The 21,861-nt window shown below is 57.5% G+C and overlaps 2 protein-coding genes across 5 annotated transcripts in view; one reads left to right on the top strand and one right to left on the bottom strand.

Annotated features, from left to right (window-relative positions):
* The first annotated feature begins 2,399 nt into the window (after positions 1–2,399).
* GJD3 (gap junction protein delta 3) lies at positions 2,400–3,266 on the top strand. The gene has a single exon (XM_012452024.2). It carries the CDS (start codon positions 2,400–2,402, stop codon positions 3,264–3,266), a length of 867 nt encoding a protein of 288 aa, XP_012307447.2.
* A 6,458-nt stretch (positions 3,267–9,724) lies between these two features.
* The window catches only part of RARA (retinoic acid receptor alpha), a 46,926-nt gene continuing 34,789 nt past the window's right edge, over positions 9,725–21,861 (bottom strand). For all 4 annotated transcript variants that reach the window (XM_012452019.2, XM_012452021.2, XM_012452022.2 and 1 more), the window contains 7 exons: positions 18,256–18,404; positions 16,796–16,937; positions 14,739–14,899; positions 14,280–14,456; positions 12,002–12,206; positions 11,103–11,261; positions 9,725–10,512 (listed from right to left, as the gene is read on the bottom strand). In XM_012452019.2, the coding sequence (XP_012307442.1) occupies positions 10,295–10,512; positions 11,103–11,261; positions 12,002–12,206; positions 14,280–14,456; positions 14,739–14,899; positions 16,796–16,937; positions 18,256–18,404 (1,211 nt within the window). In that variant the 3' untranslated portion in view covers positions 9,725–10,294. The remainder of the gene's footprint in view (positions 10,513–11,102; positions 11,262–12,001; positions 12,207–14,279; positions 14,457–14,738; positions 14,900–16,795; positions 16,938–18,255; positions 18,405–21,861) is intronic.

Genomic DNA, 21,861 nt, shown 5'->3' on the forward strand with positions numbered 1-21,861 from the left:
CACACGCAAGCAGGGGCTCACCTAGAGTTTTTCCAGTGGGGGCTGGGCCCCTGAGCTGGAAGGGTGGTGGGTGGAGGGCATATGCCCTCCCCTTCCTGAAAGCGGGCCTGGGGGTTTCTGTCAGCAGATGGAAAACCACACACTTGGGCTCCAGAACCAGTAAGGGCCCCACTTAGGCCTGGACCTGCTATTTCCCGGCTTTGTCACAGCAGGCATGTGGCTTAGACCCTCTGAGTCTCAGTTTCCCCAGGTGTAAATAGTGCCCTCCTGCCACTGTTGACAGAGGAATGAGCTCGTTGGGAGGAGCTAATGGGGCTCCACACCAGGCCTGACCCAGCAGGTGTGCAGGTGAGGTGGGGTGTGCTATGCACTCAGGCAGACCCCTAGGAAGGCAGAGCAGACAACCAAACATCTCAGCCTGGAGTGTCCCCTCCCTGACCACTCAGATCACCGTCGGTCACCCTCACTCCCTTCTCTATAAAACAGCTTCCCCTGCCACCCAGGGCAGTAGAAAGGAACTCTCAATTCAGAGCATTCTGGGGTGGAAGAAGTCTTCTCTCTATTCTTTACATGATAAAATAACATGTTAGGACGGGCATGGTGGCTCACGCCTGTATTCCCAGCACTTTGAGAGGCAGAGGCAGGAGAATCGCTTGAACCCGGGAGACAAAGGCTGCATTCAGCCAAGATAGCGCCACTGCACTGCAGCCTGGGCAACAGAATGAGACTCCATCTCAAAAATAAATAAATAAATGTTTATTATAGTAAAGCTGGAAATTACAGAAAAGTGGGAAGGAAACCAAAGATTTTATTTAACTACTAAAGCCAGCCACTTGGGATATTTTAATGGTTTTCCATATGGGATTTTTTTTTTCCAGGCCCAAGGGTTTTTTGGTTCTCTGTCACATGGTTGGGAACTCAATATTAAGAACTAGAGAATCCCAGCTACTCAGGAGGCTGAGGTGTGAGGATCACTTGAAGCCAGGAGTTCAAGATCAACCTGGACTAATAGAGAGACCCCATCTCAAAAAAAGATGTAGAGCTGGAAGGAAACTTGGGGGTTAGCAGGCTTGGCCACCTTGGTTGATGACGCAGGAAAGCCTGGCTCAGTCCAGCCAAACGATTTGTCCCAGGTGAGTGGTGGTAGAGCTGGACCCAGAAGCTGTTAGATGTTTGCTGCCCCTTAAACTCCAGCAGCCAAACATCTTCACAGGGCATGATTAGTGCATGGTGGATCTAGGTTCCAGGCTGAGAGTCTGTCTGGGAAGGGCTTCCTGGAACCCCCACAGCTCCCTCGATAAAGGATGTGGCTCTGGTTAACCCCCTCCCCCATTTCCAGATGGAGACTTAGCTATGAGGTGGGGAGGTGGGGGGGCCAGAAAGTGAGGCCACACAACCCAGCAAGGGGCGTGGCCCATGCTGTTCCCAAGGGCGGAGCCAGCCAGCAGGTCACCCTGTTCCTTTAAGAGAAGGGGGAGCACTAGCCCCTCTCAGCCATCCTGTCCTGTCCTCCATCCCGGCCAAATCCGAAAAGGAAAATGAAAGAGGGAGCAGGAGGCGCCGGTCCCAGCCACCTCCCAAGGTCCCTGGCTCAACTCTGACACCCCAGCCCCGGCCCCAGGGTGAGTGGGGTTGGGTGATGGTCTAGGAACGCCAGGGGTGCGTGGGGACCTGTGTGAGTGTGGGGTGGGGGAGGCTCTCAGGAGGCCCAGGAGGCGGGGGAGGAGAGGGGAGAGGCCTGGGCCCGCATTCCTACCACGCTGGAGGAGAGCAGGGACACTTCCGACAAAGGACCCTGTGACAGTTATGAAAGCGGGGTTGCCTCTATGCCAGCCTCCCCACCTTGAGAGGAGTTCACTACAGTCAAAATGGTGAGAGAAACAGTGGGCCGAGAAAGAAATGGTCTGGCTGCCTCTGCCACTCTCCCCTCTCCCAGGGCCACCAAATTGGGTCTGGAGGCCGGGGTTCGAGGCTCTACTCTTCCCACAGCATCCTTGACAGCTAAGGGCACCGCTGGGTTTCTGCTTCCACCAGGCAAGTCTGGGGCTGGCCCAGCTGATCTCCAAGGTCCTTCCTAAGAATCTGGGATCTTGAAGATCCCAGGGTCGAACCGCGACGGCCCACGGAGGGGCGGCTAAAACGCAAATGGGGGCTCCTCCCCAGCACTCATTGGCTCCAAAGAGAAGGGAACCCATACTTGAGCGTCGCCTGCTCCCCTCGGGCCCTCCCGTGGCCCTCCCTTTCACACTGGTCTCCTTGCTAAACGCGGGCCTCTCCCACCCCATGACTCACCCTGAAGTCAGAGAAGGCCCAACGGCCCCCATCCCGATGGTCGTGGAAGGGGCGGGGGTCCCTGACCTGCCCCAGACTCTGACTCCCCGCCCCGCGTCCCCAGCGCCATGGGGGAGTGGGCGTTCCTGGGCTCCCTCCTGGACGCCGTGCAGCTGCAGTCGCCGCTCGTGGGCCGCCTCTGGCTGGTGGTTATGCTGATATTCCGCATCCTGGTGCTGGCCACGGTGGGCGGCGCCGTGTTCGAGGACGAGCAAGAGGAGTTCGTGTGCAACACGCTGCAGCCGGGCTGTCGCCAGACCTGCTACGACCGCGCCTTCCCGGTCTCCCACTACCGCTTCTGGCTCTTCCACATCCTGCTGCTCTCGGCGCCCCCGGTGCTGTTCGTCGTCTACTCCATGCACCGGGCCGGCAAGGAGGCGGGCAGCGCGGAGGCAGCGGTGCCGTGCGCCCTCGGGCGGCCCGAGGCCCAGTGCGCGCCGTGCGCCCTGCGCGCCCGCCGCGCGCGCCGCTGCTACCTGCTGAGCGTAGCGCTGCGCCTACTGGCCGAGCTGACCTTCCTGGGCGGCCAGGCGCTGCTCTACGGCTTCCGCGTGGCCCCGCACTTTGCGTGCGCCGGCCCGCCCTGCCCGCACACGGTCGACTGCTTCGTGAGCCGGCCCACCGAGAAGACCGTCTTCGTGCTCTTCTACTTCGCCGTGGGGCTGCTGTCGGCGCTGCTCAGCGTGGCCGAGCTGGGCCACCTGCTCTGGAAGGGCCGCCCGCGCGCCGAGGAACGCCACAACCGCTGCAACCGTGCGCACGAGGAGGCGCAGAAGCTACTCCCGCCGCCGCCAGCCCTGCCCTCCCGGAGCCCCGACCCCGAGCCCTGCGCCCCGCCCGCCTATGCGCACCGGGCGCCCGCCAGCCACCGCGACGGAGGCAGCGGCCGCGGCAAGGCGTCACCGGCCACCGGCCGCGGGGACCTAGCCATTTAGCGGCGGGCCCTACCTCGCGCGGGCTGGACGGCGAGGGCCGGACCCCGCCACTTAAGCCCGCACCGCAGAAGCCAGAAGCCGCTTCCGCCAGAGCTGTCGCGGGACCTGCCCCGGCAGGGGACGAGCCGTAGGGACGGCCCGCAGGCCGCAGCGCTCTTGCCTCGTACCGCCTCTCAGCGGCTGCCTGCGGCACCTGGGGCCGGCCGAGCTGTGGGCGGAGGATGAACTCAGGCAGGTCCAGGTGGAAAGGAAGGAGGCCAGTTTCGCGAGAGTGGACCCGAGGTGGAAAGCAGAGCGGAAGGTGGAGGGTGGTGGTTTTATTAGGGACGAAAACAACTGATGCCAGCGTTCTCAGGCACTCTCCGTGTTCAGAGAGTGCCCCTCCCCGTGTGGGCCCTCTGTGAGCGTGCACACACGGACACATACGCACTGTGAGCTGTGTGTGCTCGCGCATGTGCGCGCATGTGTACAGCCTGCGTGAAGCCCACTCGTGCACACAGACCCACGTAACCCCCCGGTGAGCTGTGTGTGTGCACATGCACACAGACACATGTGTGCCCCCGTGAGAGCTGTGTACACACATCCTTGTGAGCTTTGTGTGAGTCCATTGTGCGCACACACACACTGTCCATCGTGCACGGGCTGTGTGCACACCTAGACACATAAACATCCTTGTTCACTAGTGCGCATGTGGACGTCCTGCGTGACCTCCGTGTGTGTGTGTGTGTGTGTGTGAGAGAGAGAGAGAGAGATCTCTGATACGCCCTGCGGAGGTGGCCAGGATCCGATGCCAGCAGCAGCCACAATGGCTCACCCTAAACCAGCTTATCTGCCAGGGCGCAGGAGACAGACCAAGTCTGTCTCCCCTCCCGAGAGACCTGTCCAGGGAGACAAGAAGAGGAGAGGCGTCCCTTCCCCGGGCAGGCCTCAGTCCTCAGGGGCCTATGAACACATCCTCCCTGTCCGCCTTGTGTCGAGGTGGGGGCTGGGCCCTTTCATGGAGGTGGAGGTGGGGTAGGGGTGGGAGGCAGGCCGGAGAACAACACAGACTTGTGTTATGCCTCCCTCCTCCATCTTCATCCTCCCCACCACTGCTGCTCCCCCAGGCTATGAACGGGAAAGTCCCTTCTGTCCTCAGGAGAAAGTTCCCAAAACACACGCACTCCCGGCCCTGCCTTCCCTTCCAACCACCCACTTTTTCCTCCTTTCAGGCATTGGAAGAGCGGCTGCCTATGTAGGCATCCCCGTCCTGTGTCTCCCCTCCTGTCTGCCCTCCCCCTTCACCACCTAGTGGGCTGTTATCCATAAGATCACCCAGGACCTAAGTGACAAATCCGGGGGCCTTCATCGGACTGCACCATGGAGGCCTCATTGTGTTCTGCCGATCAGACTGTGCGTTTGCCCACCATCACCCCACCCTGCCCTTCTGAGTTCCTGACATACCCCTTCTTCCCTTTCTTAGCTCTCCTTGTGTGCCCCACACAGTGGTGAGAGGTCTTTCTGAAACCCCTCACACACACTTAAACCCTGGGGGTGTGCCCCTGCCCTCAGGGTGAGTCCCTCGCCTTCAGGAGGCTTCCTTCTGAAGCCCTTGACAGTCAGGCCTCCAGCCCCACAGCACCGGCTTCCCGGTGTGTTCAGAACCATAGGGAATTTTCTGTTCCTAACAAGCACCAGGCCCACTTTTGCTGCCAAGTGTTTGAACGTGCTGTTCCTTTGCCTAGAGCAGCCGCTGCTTCCTTCAGTCTTCTCCTCCCCTAGCTAATGCCCACCCACTTTTTGTTGTCACTTGGGAAGAAAACAGACACCTTCAAGGAGAGGGCTTCCCTGGTAGCCCCCACCCTACGACACAGCTGGATGCCTGTGGCTTCCCTGGGGGGGGGGAGCACTTCTCCTGCAGGATAGCATTGCTCCCTCCCCTTCCATGGCACATAGTATGTGCTCAGTAAACATGTGTTGCATGAGAAACCGAAGGGTCCCCAGGCCTACACACTGCCATGCCCAAGCACTGTCCATGCTACGGGGGGCACCGTCTCTCTGATGAGGTTCTGTGTCCATAGCCCAGACCCCTCCACACAAACTCAGACGGGGCTGTCCTGCTATTTCCAAGATGTATATTCATTCAACAAATATTTGTCAAGTACCTATGTGTCAGGTAATGTTCAACATCAGCGTCATCCAATGGAAACAGCATGTGAGCCACGTATGGAGCTTCAGGTTTTTCATTAGCCACATTAAAAAGTAAAAGGAAACAAGTGAAATTAATTTTAGTCATCTGTTTTCTTTAACCCAGTATATCCAAAACATTTTCATGTTAACACCTCATTGAAATTAAAAAGTATTAGTCTGGGCATGGTGGCTCACACCTGTAATTCCAGCACTTTGGGTGGCTGAGGCGGGCGGATCCCCTGAGGTCAGGAGTTGGAGACCAGCCTGACCAACATGGAGAAACCTTGTCTCTACCAAAAATACAAAATATCTGGGCTTGGTGGCGCATGCCTGTAATCCCAGCTACTTGGGATGCTGAGGCAGGAGAATCACTTGAACCCAGGAGTTGGAGGTTGTAGTGAACCAAGGTCAAGCTATTGCACTCCAGCCTGGACAACAAGAGCAACTCTGTCTCAAAAAAAAAGTATTAAGGAGATAGTTTACATTCTTTTTCTCATACTAAGTCTTACAAAACTGCACCCGCCTAACCAATTCTTTCCTCGAGATTTAGCTGAGACGGGGCCAGGTGGGGTGGCTCACACCTGTAATTCCAGCCCTTTGGGAGGCCAAGGTGGGCAGATCGCTTGAGGTCAGGAATTCAAGACCAGCCTGGCCAACATAGTGAAACCCCGTCTCTACTAAAAATACAAAAATTAGCCAGGTATTGCGGTGCTCACCTGTAGTCCCAGGTACTCGGGAGGCTGAGGCAGGAGAATCACTTGAACTAGGAAGGCAGAGGTTGCAGTGACCCGAGATCATGCCATTGTACTCCAGCCTGGGCAAGAGAGCAAGACTCCATCCCAAAATAAAAAAAATTACTTAAAATAAATAAAATTAAATTAAATTTAAAAGAGATTTAGCTGCCTGGGTGCCATGGCTCACGCCTGTAATTCCAGCACTTTGTGAGGCCGAGGTGGGTGGATCATGAGGTCAGGAGTTCGAGACCAGCCTGGCCAACATGGTGAAACCCCATCTCTACCATACAAAAAATGAGCCAGGCATGGTAGCTCGCGCCTGTAACTCCAGCTACTTGGGAGGCTGAGGCAGGAAAATCACTTGAACCTGGGAGGCAGAGGTTGTAGTGAGCTGAGATGATGCCATTTGCACTCCAGTCTGGGTGACAGGGCAAGACTCCATCTCAAAAAAAAAAAAAAAGATTTAGCTGAGAAGGACAACCTCTTCCAGGAAGGCTTCTGAGCCCTGCCCTAGGCCTGGTTCAGTGCCTCCGCCCTGCACTCCCATAGGCCTGTCAAGCCTGTTGCAGCCCTGCGCAGGTGCCATCCCGATCACCTTCCAGCTCAGTCTCCCTGTGGAGGATGGGCCCTGGCTCAGTGCAAAGCAGGTCAGCCCTGGAGGACCACACTCCACAGCAGTGGATCTCAATTGGGGGTGATTTTGCCCCCTAGGGGACATTTGGCAATGTCTGGAGTCACATTTGGGTGTTACAACTGGGGTAGGGCAGCAGCACCACTAGGATTTCATGGCAGAAGGTGGGAGATGTTCCTGAGCATCCCACAGTGCACAGGACAGCCCCCACAACCTAGTCAGATCTTCACATTGGTGCCGAAGCTGAGCAACTCAGCAACAGTGAACTGTCGACCACTGAGGTCAACCTCAAGCCCAGAGGTTCCCAGCAGCAAAGGCGCTACCCATAGGGGAGTTTGTAAATGAGGGGTCCACTGCTTTGTTTTCACAATCATGGGAGACCTCGTTGGCATTTAGTGAGCAAGGGCTACAGATGTCAAGATATCTTCTCGAAATAAAAACCTGCCAGGCACAACTTATTTATTTTTTCATTTGTTGACACAAGGTCTCCCTCTGTTGACCAGACTAGAGTGAAGCGGCATGATCATGGCTCACTGCAGCCTCAACCTCCAGGGCTCCAGCAACTCTCCCATCCCAGCCCCTCAAGTAGCTGGGACCACAGACACATGCCACTAGGCTAGGCTAATTTTTTATTTTTATTTTTTGTAGAGACAAGGTTTCACCGTGTTGCCCAGGCTGGTCTTGAACTCCTGGACTCAAGCAATCCACCAGCCTCTGCCTCAAAGTGCTGGGATTACAGGTGAGCCACTGCACCTGGCCTTAGGCACAACTTTAGAATGTCCCACTGGGACATTGGCATAAGTGAGAAACCGGGGCCTACAACCTGTTTTACATGTAAAACATTAAGGGTTTTGTTTGGGCCTTTTTTGCATAGTTTTATTATAGATCAAACATGTCGATTTTTATTCTCTTTAATTTTCCTGGGCTACTTGTACAGAATGGCTTCCAACCTTCTTCTTTTAAATCCAAATGTATTCATTTAAAATAGAGGCATTAATGTACTGAAACACATAGCATTGCCCCTCGATTTAGCCTTTATAATATGGTTGTGACAGCATATTGGTTTGTGAAATCACGTGTACAGGTACAGTATGTCAAATTTCATTTCAGACTCGTAAAGATATTAGAAAATATTTACAGGAGGAAAAGCGCCTCGGTCCCTATGGTTGCCTCCGACCTGGGGCAGCCTGTGAGTCAAGCAAGGTGCTGCCCGCCATCTGGTGGCTAAAGTAGAAATGGCAGGCAGCGCCTAGCAAAATTAGCCTTACCCCCTCTGGAGGCAGAGGGCTGGGCCCCTAAACTTCCATCCCAATCCTCTGTTTTTGTTAGGTTTCTTTCTTGTTTGTTTGTTTTGAGGCTGAGTCCTGCTCTGTTGCCCAGGCTGGAGTGCAGTGGCGCGATCTCGGCTCTCTGCAACCTCTGCCTCCCAGGTTCAAGGAATTATCCTGCCTCAGCCTCCGGAGTAGCTGGGATTACAGGTGCCCACCACCACACCCGGCTAATTTTCTTGCATTTTTAGTAGAGATAGGGTTTCATGTTGGTCAAGCTGGTCTCGAACTCCTGACCTCAAGTGATCTGCCCGCCTCGGTCTCTCAAAGTGCTGGGATTACCAGCATGAGCCACCGTGCTTGGCCTCTTTTTAGGTTTCTATGAATCCCTGACCGCAGCTCCTGTGCCATCTGTCACTCATGCTGTGATGGTCAAGTCCGGACCCAGCCTCTGGCTTCCTAAGGACCAGAAATGTCTAGGGGTGGGGTCCGGCTTCCTCCCTCAGATTAGGGATTCCCTGAAGGTGGGGAGAGCTTTCCTCCTCTCCCCTCCCACTCCCAGACTGGGGCTCAGTGACATGGGCAGTATGGATCCCCAGACTGAGGCCTTCCCAAGGGGCAGGCCTGTCTCCTCAGTGTCTCCAAAGACCCCAGCACAAGGTGAGCCTCAGAAGGCAGCTTGGAGGGGTGCCCTGGCCAGCCTCCCAGCCCCAGTGCTCATCCTGACCGTCACAGGCCCAGAGCACGAGGAAACCCATCCCAAGCCCCCAGCCCAGACGCCAAGAGGAGCAGGTAGAGGCAGCGAGGCTGGAGGCATGTGTAGAATAAATAGAACTTTATTCTTTATCCAGTAGATCTCAGTGGAAAGCCCAACAGTAACAGGTGCACCCGTGGGCTCCAGGGGAAGGGGTCCCAACCCCGGGTGGAGGAGGTCAGGGCAGAGCTGGCTCCCCCAGCCGACGGTGCAGAGGCGAGGGGAGACCCCCTGTAGGCCCGTCCTGCGGGGCAAGGAGGGGGCACAGGAGTGGGACAGGTGGGGGATGGGGGGCAGGCCAGGGAAATGGAGGAACTCAGGCCAAGTGTGTGTCGGCCCATCTACTGTCCATAGTGTGTTTGTGTGTGTGTGTGTGCGTGTGTGTATGGGGGCCCTGTGGGGGTGCTGGTGGCTGAGGCTGGGGGTGGGGGCAGCTCAGGCCCCTGGCCAGCCCCTTCACAGTGGGGGCTTGGGAGCTTGGATGATGTGGGCCCTGATGGGAGGCAGCTCTTGGTAGAGCCAGGTCTGGGAAAACTCCGCTGGGTCCCCTGCTCTGCCCCTACTCCATGCCTCATGTACAGGCAGATGCCAAGGCCAGGAGCCTGTCCTTCCAGGGCTGTCCCCCACCGTCCACACCCAGTGGTCAGGCAGATGGAGAAAGGGGCTGGTGGCTTCTCCAGCGAAAGGGAGGGGAAGGCAGGCCTTGGAAAGTTAGTACTTCACAGTTTTAAAGAGAAAACTGAGGAGGAAAAGGCTGAGGAGAACTGGGGGGCACAGGGACATGAAAGGAGAGTGGGGGCCCCTTCTGAGCCACTCCCTCCCCCAGGACCCACCCCCCTCCAGCTCTGGATCCAGCTCCCCCCAATACACAGCACAAATTCCTTCAGTATAAATGTGCTTAAAATGAAAATTCTTATTAAAAAAAATCAAAACCAAAAAAAATTAAAATAAAAACAAAACCAGCGAGAATTAATACCTGGGGTTGGTACGGCAGGGTATGTACAGGGGGAACCCCCGGCCCCTGGCCCACCCCCTCTGTCACCAACCAAGGCAGGGGGAAGGCTGAGGTTCCCCAGCTGGGGAGCAATGGCTTGTGAGTTCTGAGGATGGGGGAGCCAAGTCCTGGCATTTGCTGGTGATGAAGATGTGGTGAGCTGGGCAGAGGGGTGTCTTGATGAACACGAGGCCCCCCAGGAACCATCCTGAGGCCCAGGACCAGGGGCCTCACTCAGTTCCCGGCCCCAGCCTCGGCCTCTGACATCCGCCCAGGCTGTGGGAGCAAGCAGTCCATTGAGGGCCCAGGCCTCTGTCCAAGGAGTCGCTGCCTCCTCCCTCCCTGTCCCCTAGGGAAGGTCCCCAGTACTGCCCAGGAGGACAGGTGGGGGCAGGGCTGGCAGGGGTCACATGGTCGGTAGAAAGGCAGAGAAAAGCCGGGGCGGAGGGCAAGGGCTGTGTCCATGTGGCGTGGGCAGTCACGGGGAGTGGGTGGCCGGGCTGCTTCTGTTGGAGCTGGGGCTGAGGCTGGGGCTACAGCTGCCTGGCGGGGGAGCCAGGCCACCCCCGTCCCGCCCCCCAGCCCCCGGCTGTCCACTCAGAGTGTCCAGGCCCTCTGAGTTCTCTAGCATTTCCTGGATGAGAGGCGGCATGGAACCCGGGATCTCCATCTTCAGCGTGATCACCCGCTCGGCCCCTGAAGGAAAGGAGGGGACAGAGGTCAGCATGCTGGGCCAGCCCTCCCACCCCAGCCCCAGCAAGCCTGGCTCGAGGTGAGAAGATCAATCCTACTGATATTAGCATCTTTCTTGCAATTCCGTTCTTTGACATGAGCCAGCTCTCTTAAGCCCCCAAGTCCAGAGGCTGGTGGCAATGGGGCAAAGTGGTCCTGAACTCGGGCTCTAGGGCCAGACTGCCAGCCTGGGCTTGACACTGAGCCTTTCCTCCCTCTATTCTGTGCGTTAGGGATTATCCTGACTCCTCTGTAAACACTAATGTGTTTCCCTTCCACCCCTCAGAAGGGAAACTGCGGGCTCAGAGCAGTTAAGTGACCCGCACAAGGACACACACCCACGTGTCTGGTTCCAGAGCCATGACCTGAACTACCACACAAAGGTGACACAGGCAGGCCACCTGGGCACGATGCAGTCACTGGGGAACCTCGGCCCAGACACAGATGGGGCAGGTGTCTCATCGTCCTCCACAAAGATGCAGGTTGTTGGCTTGGATGTGGGGGCCTGGGCCAGGTGTCAGGGGCCAGCACCCCTCCAGGTCTGGGATCCTCACCCTTGGCGCTGATGCTTCGCAGGTCGGTGATCTTCATCAGCATCTTGGGGAACATGTGGGGGCGGCTGGGCCTCCGCTTCCGCACATAGACCTTCAGCGCCTCCAGCAGCGGCTCCTGCAGCATGTCCACCCGGTCTGGCTGCTCCAGGTCCTGGCGGTCTGAGGAAGCAGAGCCACCCACTGAGCAGCTGGGAACACAGCTGCACCCCCAGCCTCGGCCACCTGGGGGCGTGCCTGCCCAGGCCACAGAGGAGGGCAGCTCTCAGGCGCCTCCCCACACAGGGCAGGGAATGGGGTCCCTACTACCGTTGGGGACAGAGGCCCTTAAAAGGGGGCTGAGGGTGGGGGGTGCCCAAAGCCCTCCCTATGATCCCAGTTCGTGGGATGGGACCCTAAATGGGCAGTGCCATCCCCAAACAGGGGGAGGGTTCCCAGGTTGACTCCCACTCCCACCTGTTATTCTGGAAACTAGATGAAATGGCAGAAATCACAAGAATAGAATAGCAACAAACATACACTGGGGCTTGCTCTGGGCACCTGCACAGTCTCTGTTACCACCGTAATCCTCCCATCAACCTCATGAGCTACAGACCATTGCTGTCCCCACTGTACAGAAACGGAAGCTCACAGAAGTTCAGCAACCTGTTCAAGGTCACACACCGGCCAGGAGAGGAGGTGACCCTGGAAGGTTCGACCCTCAAACCCTAACTCTTAACTTCCCTAGAAGGGGTGTTGCCCAGAAAATGGGAACAGGAGTCCAGGCCCCGCACAGCCCCCTTGCTGTGTAGCTGCAGACCAGACCCTGCCCTCTAGAGGGGCCTGAAAGAGTTCCCTGGAAGAGTCTCCCAGGGCTGCACTCTCGTCCCAGCTCAGCTCCCAGACCCAGGCCCCTTGCCCACCTCCACAGATGAGGCAGATGGCGCTGAGCAGCCCTGTCTCTGCATCATCCATCTCCAGGGGCAGCAGCTGGTTGGCGAAGGCAAAGACCAGGTCGGTGAGGGGACCGAAGCCAGCGTTGTGCATCTGGGTCCGGTTCAGGGTCAGCCCGTCTGAGAAGGTCATGGTGTCCTGCTCGGGCGTGTACCGCGTGCAGATCCGCAGGATCTGGGTGCAGAGGATGCACGGGTTCAGGGACTGAGCCTCACCCACTCGGAGCACTCGGCACCAGCACTCCCGGAGGACCACCTGGCAGTGGCCAGAGCAATGCTGTCTGACAGAATTTTCTACAATGATGGAAAGGTTCTATGTCTGCACCATCCAGTACCTCAGCCACCAGCCACATGCGACTATTGAGTACTTGAAATGTGGCTAATGCAATTGAGGAATTGAATTGAGTTTAATTTTAATTAATTTAAATTTAAATAGTCACATGAGGCAAGCAGCTACTGTACTGGACGGTGCAGCTCTAGGCATCCTGCCTCCACACAGAGAACTTAGAGGGGACCTAGAATTTCCAGGAGCTAAGGAGCACTGGGCTGCTGCCTACAGCTCTCAGGATGGGGCACACTGTAACAGGCACTCAGTAAATGTGTATGGGCTTGAACCATGTTGCTCGAAACCAGACTGTGCCTCCTGCATCTGGGGTGTGCGGATGGGAGCCCCCGCAGGCAGAACACTCTATACCTCCCACCCATCACCTGCCTCAACATTCAGAGGCGTCCACAAGGAAATGACAGTCTGCCAGGCGACATAGCTCATGCCTGTAATCCCAGCACTTTGGAGGCCGAGGCAGGTGGATCACCTGAGGTCAGGAGTTCAAGACCAGCCTAGCCAATATGGTGAAACCCCATCTCTACAAAAAATTTAGAAAAATTAGCCAGGCGTGGTGGTAGGCGCCTAAAATCCCACCTACTCAGGAGGCTGAGGCAGGTGAATCGCTTGAACCCGGGAAGGGGAGGTTGCAGGTTGCAGTGAGCCGAGATCGCACCATTGCACTCCAGCCTAGGTGACATGAGTGAAATTCTTGTCTCAAAAAAAAAAAAAGAACTTTGGGAGGCCAAGGCGGGTGGATCACGAGGTCACGAGGTCAAGAGATTGAGACCATCCTGGTCAACATGGTGAAACCCCGTCTCTACTAAAAATACAAAAAATTAGCTGGGCATGGTGGCGCCTGCCTGTAATCCCAGCTACTCAGGAGGCTGAGGCAGGAGAATTGCCTGAACCCAGGAGGCGGAGGTTGCGGTGAGCCGAGATCGCGCCATTGCACTCCAGCCTGGGTAACAAGAGCGAAACTCCGTCTCAAAAAAAAAAAGAAAAAGAAAAAGAAAAAGAAATGACAGCCTCATCAAATCCCAAGTCCCCAACCCTGGAGTAGGCCAAGAGGGAACAGGTGTACTGAGTCCTTGTCAGGAACAGCAGGGAGGACACTGCAGTTCCCACTGCCTCTTCCGGCCCCCACCCCCTGTATCCAGCCTCCAGCCCAAGCCACTGCCACCCTCGGGCTTACCGAGTACCAGGCAGTCTCCTGAGCTCAGCATGGCCTCACAGCAACAAGTCTTTCACTTCCTGCTCCTAAGTTAGGGCTACCCTCTCACCTGCCCCTTCTACAAACCCCTAGATGTCACCTCCTCTGAGACATCATCCTTCAGGCCCAAGCAGTCATGAGCCCTCCCCCCATTTCCAGGTAGCATTGATCACAGTTTTGCAACCTCTGTTGACTTATCTGTTGCCTCACATGGAAGGTGTTCAAGAGGGGATGGTGGTGCATTCACCGCTGGGTTCCTGACACCCAGCTCAAGCATTGGCCAGAGGGTCCTAGGTGAATCTTTTTAATTTTTTGCAGAAACAGGGTCTCACAATGTTGCCCAGCCTGGTCTTGAACTTCCAGCCTCAAGTGATCCTCCTGCCTCAGTCTCCCAAAGTGCTGGGACTACATGTATGAGCCACTGCACCTGGCCCCTAGGTGAATCTTTATTACCAACTAAATGGCTGGATGGATGGGTGGCTGGATGTGTGTATGGTGAACAGGTGAGCTCCTGAACATCTGGTTGCTGGGTGGCTGAGTGGACAGGGAGACAGGTGGACATGTGGACATGGGGAGAGGAAGGGCAGACATTTGGGTGGCAGGTATTTGGACAGGTGATTGCAGACAGACATTTAGGAGGGTGGCTGTCTGGCTGGAAGGACATCCACCCAGGGTACAGGGGCAGTCCTGGGGGGCAGGGTGCAGACCCTCACCAGGATGTCCAGGCAGGCAGCCTTGAGGAGGGTGATCTGGTCGGCGATTGTGAGGGTGGTGAAGCCTGGCAGTTGCTTGGCGAACTCCACAGTCTTAATGATGCACTTGGTGGAGAGTTCACTGAACTTGTCCCAGAGGTCAATGTCCAGAGAGACACGTTGTTCTGAGCTGTTGTTCTGGGGGGAGGAGGGAGAGTGAGGGCCTTCCTCTCCATGGCACCCCTTCTCGGCCTGGCTCTGCCAGCCCCCACAGGCCTGCCCTCTACCTGGCCTTAACTTCCTGAGAGCTCCTTGGGAAGAGGCAGCTGGGGAGGGAGAAGAGAGGGGAAGGGAAGGACGCAGCAAACCAGCCAGAGGGGAAGAGGAAATGCCTGGCACAAGAAGGGGTGTCCGAGAGGGGCCCGTCCTGGCCCTGTGGCCCTGGGCATCTCCCACCCTGCAGGCCGGGGAAAGCCATACCGTAGTGTATTTGCCCAGCTGACAGAGGGCAGGGAAGGTTTCCTGGTGCGCTTTGCGCACCTTCTCAATGAGCTCCCCCACCTCCGGCGTCAGCGTGTAGCTCTCAGAGCACTCGGGCTTGGGCACCTCCTTCTTCTTCTTGTTTCGGTCGTTTCTCACAGCTGTGGAAGGCAGAGGGGGTTAGAGGGCAGCTGCAGGCTGCTCAGGGCCTCGTCCACCCCCAGCCTGACAGAGAACTACCAGCTGCTGAGGAGGTCACCCCCAGCTTTAAGCATGCGCACACAGCACGCGTGCACAAGCAGGCAAAACATCGCCACGCACTCCAGCCCTCCATGCCCACCCAACCCACACATCAAGTTCTGCCCAGGAGCCCCATGAGCACAGCTGTGGCCCTGCACACACACCCCGCAGCTGGCTGTGTGCTGTCCCCCACGCAAAGGTCCTTCTCCCGCCTCCACTCGCCCAGCCCTCCCAGCTGCAGTCTCCCTGGGGGTCCCTTGGGACTGGCTCTAAGCAGCTCCTGGGGTAGGCGGGGAGTAGGGCTCCCCAGCCTGAGAGTGAGGGGCCTGGCGGGGAGAATCTCTCGGCCCATTAGCTGGGGAGCTGACAAATCACCAGGGGCGCTGAGCCGCACACACCACTCGGCTTTAAAGAAGCGATGGGGTCGTTACCAGCCGATTATCCCAGACACACAATCACTCACAGGGCCAGTGGTGGCGGCTGCTGACGCGGGAGGAAGGGAGGGTGGGGGAGGGGCTCAGGGAGGGGGTAGCGAGGAGGGGGTAGCTGGCATAATTTGGAGATCACTCATGTCGATTCTGCAAATTCAATAAAGTGCAGGGGAGAGAAGGGAGAGGGAGAGGGAGAGTGGGGGGATAATTTGGGAAGAGAAAATTGCAGCTGTGACAAGACGTTTATCATTCGGAAGCTTTAATTCTATTGAAATGGCAGCTGCTCAGCTCCGGGGCACAGAGCAGCCGGGAGAGGGGGAGCTGGTGGTGGGAGGGAGAGGGGGAGTTGGTGGTGGGAGGGAGAGGGGGTCCCCACCCTGGTCCTTCTGCCATGGAAAGAGCAGAAGGTGGCACAAACCCAGAAGAAGGAGGAGGTGACAGCCTTTCAATGAAGGGTTCCAGGCTTGTGGGTCTGAGTTGTCACCCACTCTTGCAGCGGGCACCCACCACTTCCTGGGCTCAGGACAAGGCACCCCCAGACTCCTGTGGCAGGATCCTCCAGTCCCCTCCACTCCTGTCTGGGGCTCTTGGTGCAACAGTCAAAACCATCTCTCCCGTGCCCCCTCCCCACTACCCTCCCCACAAAGGGCTAGGGGGTCCTGCAGCCCCCTCCCCCATCCCATCCCCCAAGGCTCAGGCTCCATGGCAACGGCCACGCAGACAAGGAGGCGTCTGTCAGCGTCATTTATCTCTGACATCATCAATCACCGGTCACCACGGCAACACCCATGATTCAACACAAGAGGGTCTCCCTGTCCAGCCTTTCCCTTCCTCCCTCCCTCCATCAGGCCTCAGCTGAGCCCAAAGTGGAAACCCCATTTCCTCTGGGATCTAAGAAGTCCCAATTCTTTCTTCTAACTCTGGATCCCAGGCTTAACTAGACAATGGCTTTGGATCCTTGTGCCAGCCCCTCCACCCCCCGATACACAAGTAAGTCCAGCCCAGCACCCCTCAGAATTCAAGCCCCTCCCCTAAGACTCACAATCAGAAGGGACTGACTGTGCCGCTGAGCCCCACCCCAAGGCCAAGCAAGGCCTGGAAGAAAGCCATCCCGGAGCAAGTATACACACACACATACGCAAGCACACACAGCCAGACGCGCAGAAACAGGAACAGTTACACATACACGCTCCTGGAGCACAGACCTGCACCTGGACACACAGCCAGGCAGACTTACAAACAGGTCCTTGCAGCTACACACAAACCACCCTCAACCGTGAGCCCGTGCACCGCAGCATGCGTGTCCATGCATGTGCACACACATTCACAGAGCTCCGCTCCCTTGGTCTTTAGGAGCACCTGAGGCCCCTGCCCCATGGCACTCACACTCTTTGGACATGCCCACTTCGAAGCACTTCTGCAGCCGGCAGTACTGGCAGCGGTTCCGGGTCACCTTGTTGATGATGCAGTTCTTGTCCCGGTGACACGTGTACACCATGTTCTTCTGGATGCTGCGGCGGAAGAAGCCCTAGGTATGGAGGGAAGGGAGTCAGGTTGTCCACACCCACAGTGGGAGCAGTGCCCGGCTACAGTCTCAGTCTAGGGGAAGAGGGCCAGGCCAGCTGCTGCCCCAAGCCTTTGCCCATTGCCTACCTGGGCAAGCCAGAAAAGGTCGGGAGGACGATTCACCTAAAAGGATCCTCCTCAGGAGAATCCCAGTACCTGCCTCAACGCTGCGGAATGGGCAGGAGTCTTCCCCCAACTCACAGTACACACCTGACTCCTCCCTTCCAGGGAAAGGACCTCAGGGCTACTGATGAGTCAGAAATAGGAAGACATGGGGCTACCTTGCAAACAGCCAGGGATCTGGAACCCACACCCATGAACTCAGAACACAGGAAGAGCAGACAAGCAGGAAGAGGCCAGGAGGCAGACATAGGGGCTGGCCAGAGAAATGGAGGCGAACACACACACATGCACTCAGAAGCAAGGCAGAAAGACGCAGGTTCACCAACGAGACAGGCGTGCACCAATCAACACAGACACAAACCCAGGCTGGCCAGGGGCTCCACATACAGGCTGACTAGAGAGTCAGATGGACAGATGAAAAACAGACCAGGAACAACCAGACAGAAGAAGAAGACACACAGCCCAAAGCCTTGCGCTTTGCCCTTGACCTCCATCTCACACCTGGGGATAGCTATTCCAGGCTGAAGGGCAGCCCAGAGCCACAAGGCCCAAAGCTGTAAGCCTCTGAGCCCGAATCTCTGGAGGGAGAAACGCACACAGAGGCTCAGGCCCTGGGGAAAGGAGGAGAAGCCAGGCGAAGAGCTGCTGAGAAGGAACGGCTGCATCTGTACCCTGGCGCCTAACACGAGGGTGGAGAAATTCAGCCAGACACTGGGGAGCCCAGAGCCTGGGCACCTGAAGGGGAAGCCAAGGCAGGGTGCCTGCTCCTAACTGCCTCCTGCCAGGCTGCCATAGTGAGGTTCAGGCAGGGCCACTGGGGGAGGACTCCTGGGTCCCCAGCCAAGAGCCAGTCGGCAGCCAGCTCACCATGGCAACCTGGGCAGCGGTGGTAGAGCAGGCGTATGCCCTGCCAGCTGGAGGATGGAGACAGGGAAAGGAGCTGAGGCAGGAGCAGACCTCTGGTTTGAGAGAGGCCTTTACATTTATAGAGGAGGTCCTACAGCAGGTGTCCTGCTTGTTGCCAACTTCCACAGAGAAACAAGAGCAGCAGCTTCAGGGACATCCCCCCATCCCAGCTGCACACTCCCAGGACACAGAAGTGGGGACATCCCATTTACCTAATCAAGCTGTCCTTCCCAATGACCCCTTCAACTCACCTTGCAGCCCTCACAAGCGCTGACCCCATAGTGGTAGCCTGAGGACTTGTCCTGACAGACAAAGCAAGGCTTGTAGATGCGGGGTAGAGGGGGTGGTGAGGGAGGGCTGGGCACTATCTCTTCAGAACTGCTGCTCTGGGTCTCAATGGCTGGAGAAAGAAGAGGGGAGGGGCAGTTAGAGACCTAGGTCGCCATCCTTAGTACTGAGCCCCACCCTTCCTCCAAAAGCTGGTCTCTCCTAAGAGCCTCTCCCAGCCTCACCACTGCTGTCAGGATTCAAGTCTTAAGAAAACTGGGACTCCCCAGCCAGACTCAGGGAAGGAGGCTACCAATGAGGCCTCCAGCGCCCCATCACTCCTACGGACTCCTAGGATCCCCACCTTCAAAAACACAAAGATATGATGATAAACCATCAGAGTTGCATGTGTGCCAGTGCTTGTGGAGTAGGGGTGGGGGTCAGCCTGACCCTAAAGCTCCTGCCCTTGGGCGGCCTGGACCCATTCTCCTCCAAGTTAGGAAGGAGTTAAGGCTTGAAGAGGGAGGGAAGATGACACAAGCTGGGGGCAGAGGAAACTGGGGTCAACAGGATATTCAAAGCTGGCCACTCCCCTGCTCCCTCTGCTTCCGCTCCCCCTTCCACCCCATTCTGCCAGCAGCCATAGGCCCTCCTCCACCCAAACAATACCAGGGCCAGGGACCCAAGGCAGGGGGTGCAAACAAGAGTCACAAATGCTGGGCAGATCAGGAGGGGTCCCCCTGAGATAGGCAGGAGACACCCTAAATACAGGGATAAGAGTCCTCAGGGCCCCAGAAGCCCATCATTCTGGGTACCCCTCATGTGGGGAGAGATGGCATGACAAAGGGGGTCTGTTCCCATCAATGCTCTGTCTGTCTGGCCTCAATACTATGTCCGGGTTACTACCCCTCCCCTTGTGTTATTCAGCCCCAAGAGGGCAGCCAGGAGGGGTGACCCAGACAGCATGGGCAGCGCTCACTGGCCAAAACCTCCCCAGTGCCTGGCACCATGCCCATCACTGGAGGCAGGACAGGGCTGGGTTGGGTAGGGGCTGTCTGTGTCTAAAGCCTGGGTAGCTAAGGGTGTTGGGTGCAAGCTAAGAACCATGACCGAGGCAATCCCAGATTCCCAAGGGGCCACCCAGCATCATCCTAAGGCCTTTACCGCGTTCAAGTCAACATGTCCAGGGCCAAGGATGGGTGAGGATGCCTCCCTGAGTAGACAGATCCCTGCCTCCTCCCATATCTCATAATCCTACCTACCTAGCCCTACCCCAAACTACAGCACATGAGATTATGGCTGGCGTTTAAAGGTGCCTGCAGCTCCTGGCCCAAGCACCTTAAGACATGAGTAACATGGCCCCAAATCACACGGCCCTAAAGTCGGGGCACAGAGGAAGGAAGCATGGGAACACCAGGAGCTGACTATGTGTTACCACCCTCCCCACTTACCTGCAGACACAATGGGGGCTCCTAGGTGGCTGATGACAGGGAACTATGCCATCAACCTTGGCAGGGCTTTCCTGGCTCTTAGTAGCACCTGGGTACCACTTCCCTGGCCAGCCTGGCTGACCAGCACTGCTATAAGTCCTACATCCCCTTCCCTGCCCCAAGAGCAGCCTGCAGCAGAGGGACAGTTGATGCCCACAACCCCCCCAGCTCAGTAGACTCTCTTCTGACCTCCCTCTGCCGTCTGCTCCTCACCCCAACACCAACTGCCCTGGCCCGGTTTTCTCCCACTTCATTCTCCCCAGGCCAGACAAGCAAATCAGACAGGCTGAGAGCCCTGAGAACAGCTGCTGGGGGGGCAGGGTTGGGGGGCCTGGGTAAGGCCAGGAGGCAGAGGGGGTGAGCGACAAAGGAGCCCTTTGTTGTGCTAACTTTTTCCAAGACGTAAAAGCAGTAACAATAGACAATCCAGACTGGTGGGGGGAGGTGGTCAAGGGCAAGGGGGTATGTGGAGGGTTGTGGGGAACCAAGGCCTAGAATCTTGGTCAACATTCCGACAAGCAGAGGAAGAAGGCACTGATCTCCCCACCCCTCCTAAGCCACCATTTGTGCTGGGCCGCACCTTTCCCCAGGCCCCACCTCAGAAATGAACCAGACTGGAGAGGGAGAAAGGACTGAGGGAGCTGTGAGGTACAGAGTGAGATGGCAGGAGGGGAGCTGGGGCATGGGGAGCCACGGAGGATACCAGGATGAGGGCTAAACAGCTCTGAGGCCTGGGACAGACTAGAGGGCACAGACCCATAAACACATGAAGCTTAAGCAAAGTCCAACAGAGTGTTTACGGAACTGAAAGAATGTGCTTTGTAAAATTATTTTTTGGCAGAATGGCAGAGATGACCGGAGGCGAGGGCTACAGTTTGGGCTGGGCGAGGCCTCCTTTGAGCCCACCCAATGGCAGTTTGGCTGCCTTGGAGGCTGTAACACAGCCTGCCCCTATCTCTAGCACATCCCCACCTGTCACCCAGGTAACCCAGCTCTGAGGTTTCCCTGCTCTGCCCTTTGAACCCAGAGTTTGAGGCCCCACCTCCCCAGGCCTCCAGCCAGCAGCCCAAGGAGGTGAGGTACAGGGACCAAGGCGGAGGTGTGGGGAACTCCGGGATCCTCACAGCCTCTGCCGGAGTTAGGACATAGCCGTAACTCCCTGCACACACAGGTGGAGAGGGGAGGGACACCAACGGGGGAGGGATTGGCCCGGGTCTAGCCCCTCCCTGCTAACCTCCCTCTCCAGAGGCCCAGCCCACCAATCTCTTCTCTTCCTGCATTAGGACTCAGGCTAGAGAAGGACCACACCTTCTCAGCTCAAAGTTCCAGCGCCCAGCAGAGGACTGGAACTGACCCAGGAAGCCAGGCGTCCCCTCCTGCCGACGCTCCAGGGTGCCCCTCCCTCGCTCCCCCATCCTGGTAGGGCGGGTGGCGCAGAGCGCTCCACTCCGGATTCCCCACGCCCCCGAGCCGTTCGCAGGCTCGCACAAGGGGCCGGTTTCCTGGAGGAGATCAGCAGGAAATCAGCCGGGCCCCCGGCCAGCGGCTCCCCTCCCAATCCAGCTGGCGCCCGCTCCTCCGCAGCTCCCCTCGCAGCCCCTGGGGACGGTTGGGGAGGGGCGCAGGGCCCTCTGTACTCCCCTTCCTCCTCCCGGGGAGAGGCGAGGTGGGGGGAGGTAGCTCTGGGTGTAGCGCAACAGCAGCGGAAGAAGGCCCCTAGCCCAGCGGCCGCCTGATAAGCATCTCCCCCTCCCCCTACTACGGGCATCCACGTGCTTCACATTCTTGGACGTCTGGGAGCGGGCGGAGGTGTGAGTGGTTGAGATTGGTGGGGGACAGATGGGGAGCCACATCCTGTGCACCCCCCTTGTCCTCTAATGCACCGAAATGGGGGATCTGGGGAGAGAGGCAAGGTCCCTAGGGCCCTGCAGGACCCAGGAGGCTGCCTCCTCCCACAGCCAACCTGCTCTTCCCACCTTCAGTGGAAGTGAAGTGGGCAGTGAATTCCCCAAGAGGGGGCTAGAGGCGACTCCAGTCACCAGAGGACTTCCACACACACCAAGGGGTCCCTTCCAAGGCGGTGGCGTTGGCCCCACATAT

The sequence above is a fragment of the Aotus nancymaae genome, unplaced genomic scaffold (assembly GCF_030222135.1).
Source record: "Aotus nancymaae isolate 86718 unplaced genomic scaffold, 86718_ANA_hifiasm-v0.15.2.pri h1tg000089l, whole genome shotgun sequence".
Taxonomy (NCBI): domain Eukaryota; kingdom Metazoa; phylum Chordata; class Mammalia; order Primates; family Aotidae; genus Aotus; species Aotus nancymaae.